The sequence below is a fragment of the Myotis davidii genome, unplaced genomic scaffold, assembly GCF_000327345.1.
Source record: "Myotis davidii unplaced genomic scaffold, ASM32734v1 scaffold399, whole genome shotgun sequence".
In the NCBI taxonomy this organism is placed as follows: Eukaryota; Metazoa; Chordata; class Mammalia; order Chiroptera; family Vespertilionidae; genus Myotis; species Myotis davidii.
In genome coordinates this window covers 5,165,074-5,168,747 of record NW_006292094.1, presented here as the reverse complement: position 1 = coordinate 5,168,747, position 3,674 = coordinate 5,165,074, and the positions used below count along the sequence as shown (strand labels likewise).

At 62.2% G+C, this 3,674-nt stretch overlaps 1 protein-coding gene across 1 annotated transcript in view; it reads right to left on the bottom strand.

The window, feature by feature from the left end:
- TNRC18 (trinucleotide repeat containing 18) overlaps positions 1 to 3,674 on the bottom strand; it is a 70,330-nt gene that overhangs the window by 65,416 nt on the left and 1,240 nt on the right. The window contains exons 2-3 of the mRNA XM_015565149.1: positions 2,109 to 2,568; positions 106 to 262 (exon numbers count right to left, since the gene is read on the bottom strand). Coding sequence (XP_015420635.1) covers positions 106 to 262; positions 2,109 to 2,568 — 617 coding nt within the window. The remainder of the gene's footprint in view (positions 1 to 105; positions 263 to 2,108; positions 2,569 to 3,674) is intronic.

Below are 3,674 nucleotides of genomic sequence, written 5' to 3'. Positions count from 1 at the left end.
AGCGAGCCTGTGGGGTCCTTAGGGGAGGGGTGCTGCCTGGAATCCTGACTGGGCCGTGGTCCAATACCGGGGGCCCCAGAGAAACCCTTCAGAAGGCCCTCGCACGCACAGCCCCCATTCCCCACTGCCTCCTGACCTTTCTGTGAATCGAAAATGCTGGGCTGACCCAGCTGGCTGAGGAGGGGGCTCCCGCTGCTGGGGGGCTCCAGGTGGTTCAGGTGGAGGTAGGATGGGTACAGCCCGCTGGGCAGGTGGGAGAAGCCTGGAGGAGAGAAGAGAAGCGGGGCTGGACCACCTCGTGCCTCCTCGGGGAGCTCCCTCTCCCTGGGCCGCCGCCCCGTGCACGGAGCCTGAGGGGCAACACCCGCTCCCCAGGGTGCAGCTTGCCCCTCCCAACCCAGGGGCTCAGGCCTCCCTCCCTCCAGTCCCGGCGGCCTGCGCGGACCTGGCTCTCAAGTCCATGGGGAAAAGGATCCGATGGACCCAGAGAGGAGCAATGAGGAGCTGGCAAGCACTTTCAACTGCTTTGCCTTTGTTATTCTCATTTAAATCTCAGAAAAGTGATACTCTCAATACCCCCACTTCACAGATGAGAAAACTGAGGCTGGGAGATGACCACTGCCCAAGGTCACACACAGAGGGACCTGGCTTTGAACTGAGGTCACCAGGACTCCTAATCTCTACCCAACACAGACCAGGTTCAACTGGTTCGTTGGCGCCTTCCCTGCTGTGGGACCCTGAGCAGGTCACTAGCTTTCCCTGAACTCAGCTCACCCAATATCTCTGCCGCCAGGAAGGAATTACTCCTGCCGAGAGCTCACCCAGCCTCTCCCCAGACCCCCCCCCGCCCGAGATGGCCAGAATCAGAGCCTCGCCGGACAGCGAAGACAGGAGAGGTAGCCACGGAGGGAGAAACAGATGCCTGAGGGCGCACAGGGCATGGAGGCTCAGAGGCCACGCAGGGCACTGGGCACAGGGAGGGTCCTGACACTCTGCCGAGGCCGTGGGTCCTGGAGGACCACAGGCACTGGACATCCCTGAGGGCCTTGGGTCCCCTGTGCCAGGGACGCAGAGCTTCTCCCACAGCGCCATCATCTGATAACGACATTAACCAAAATCACTAAATAATCAAGACACCCCCCTCCTCCACATAGAAGCTCTCACTGAATCGCTGAAGCTATGCTTCTACGTAGGGATCAGTCACTCCGTTTCCTAATCTGTAAAATGGGTACAATGTCCTCACCTCCCAGCTGGCTCTGAGGATAAAGTGAGTCGTATGCAGCGCCTGGCACCCTATTGTTATCGTTATTATTACTAGTACTTGTTGGCAAAGGAGTGTCAGGGAGGGCAGAGGGGCTGACAGCACACAGGCCCCAGAGGCAGCTACTGGGGGGCTACTATGGACTCAGATGGGACCCCTGCCCAGCAGGATGCCCGCCACCCCAGGCCTAGAGTCAGGACCACCCCTCTGTGCAGGGCACACAGGATGGGGGCGATGGCAGGCGCGCTCGCTGACGCTCTGGCAGAGAGGATATGGGGCGGCTGTGGACTCAGCCTACAGGGGGTGCTCCCGGGACTCTAATCTTCCAGCACCAGGAGCAGCACAGGGCACCTGGAGGCAGGAGGAGGGGGAGGAGCACGGAGTCCCCAGACCCATCCCTTCACTGACGGGAAACTGAGGCTCCAGGGAGATGCAGATTTGCTCGGGCGGCAGGAAGCCAAACAAACAGATCCCCCATGATTAGGGGCATCACAGCAGAACTGCGACAAGAGCACCCAGGGCCTCTGGTCCCGCAATTATAAATGAACACACACAGAAATCTGCAGTCACAAGTGAGAGGCGATGGGCCTGAAGGATGAACAGGAGAAGCGGGGGGGGGGGATGTTTGCAAGCAAGGGAACCAACCGCGTGTGCAAAGGCCGTGTGACCGTGACAAGAGGAAGCACCAAGCGTCTAAAAACAGCCGGGGCGCCAGGGACATGGCTGAGCCCCACCAGCCACGGCCACAGCCAGGAGGGGTGACCCTGAAGGAGGAGGGGTGGGCTGACTCGGGAAGTGCCGGGGATGCAGCCCAGCAGCCCACACCCACCCGCCAGACACTCCTTACCTTCGTGGGCATGGGCGGCCCACAGCTGCACCATGGGCAGGCTGCTGGGGGTGGGGGAGCGGAAGGAGAGGTCAGAGGGCAGGGGCACCGGGCTCCCATGGGATGAGGCCGAGGGCCCCACCCCGCTGGCCACAAAGCCGCCCAGGAAGGCCTCGCCTGCAGAGAGAAGGGGGCTGTCAGGCGGCCGCCAGGCCACCGCCGGGCCCACCTCCGGTCTCTCCCCACCGGGAGGAGCGGACACGGGCGCCCGCCCGCCCCCTGGCTCAGGATGGGCCTGGGTCCACTCGGGCACACCCAGTGGGACCCTCGCCCACGGGCAGGGCTGGCGCTCAGCCCCAAGGCGGGTACAGTCCTCCCCCTCTACAGGTGGAAGCTGAGGCTCCGTGGGGAGCAGGCACCTCCTCTCCCAAGGCCACTGAGGGGGGCTCATGGCCTGAACCCCTACTCCTGTTCTGAGTTCCTAGACCGGGGAGGACACCCACAATTCAGAGAATGACCTCCCCAAGGACCCCACAGCAGCCCTGGACAGGCCCAGACCCCCTCAAGTTCTCAGCCGCCCTATGCACCCATTTAAGGGGTGAGCAAGCTGAGGCTCAGAGATGGGAAGTGCCCGATCCCACAGCCAGAGAGCAGTGATTCCGTGCACGCCCGCAGCGGGTCCCGAACTACGGAGACTTAGTGAGTAAAATCAGTGAGTGAGTGAGGGTCCTGAGCATGGGGGCTGATGCCGCTGCCAGGAAGCCCCACCCAGTGGGCTGTCCCTCCAGAGAGCAGAACCCCCACCCAGGGTCCCTCAAAACAGGGGTGTACGGCTGCTGGGACCGGGGTGGAAACTGCAACTTCCACTCCCAGCTCACACCCAGAGATGCCTTCTCACTCTCGACACACAGGGCGAGACCCCTCAAGATCCATGCTCCCCACCCTCCAGGGGAAGACCCTGGCAGGCCTCCCAGTCACAGGCCAGAGGGAGCCTGAAAGACTTGGGCCAGGGGCTTCCCTTACTTGGCCTCAGTTTGCTCATCAGCGAAATGGGGATAATGCCTCCCTTGAGAATTGTAATGAAGAAGGAGGCGGCATGCATTTAACAATAACAGCATTAATAATAGTAATAATAATAATAATAAATAATAAATAAATGCTGGCAGCACCCATCCTGAAAGCACCAGGCGGCACCTTCAGCCAGAACAGCCTCAGGAGAGTCAGAGGCCCGCACGCAGAGCTGGGCACGGGCGTCCCCGTACCCTCTGGCCACCCTAGCAAGCAAAGGGCTTCCTTCCCGTGTGCCCTGAGGGCAACCTCTCCAGGTCCTGTGAGGCGGGCCTGGTTGTGACAGCCCCGAGGGAAGTGACTGCAGGGGGCACAGAGGGCACGTGCCCTGTGCCCGCCCAGGAGGCCAGCCTGGCCCTCGGTGGCTCCCAGCAGCCCGCAGGCAGGGCCTGCGCACAGCAGGTGCTCCCTCACCACCATCCAGGGCACGGGACCCCCAAATGTCCGCTCAGTCCCTTTGGGGTGCACACAGGGAACTGAGGCTGCGAGGGGCAGGGCCTCCACCTCGGTCCCCGGAGC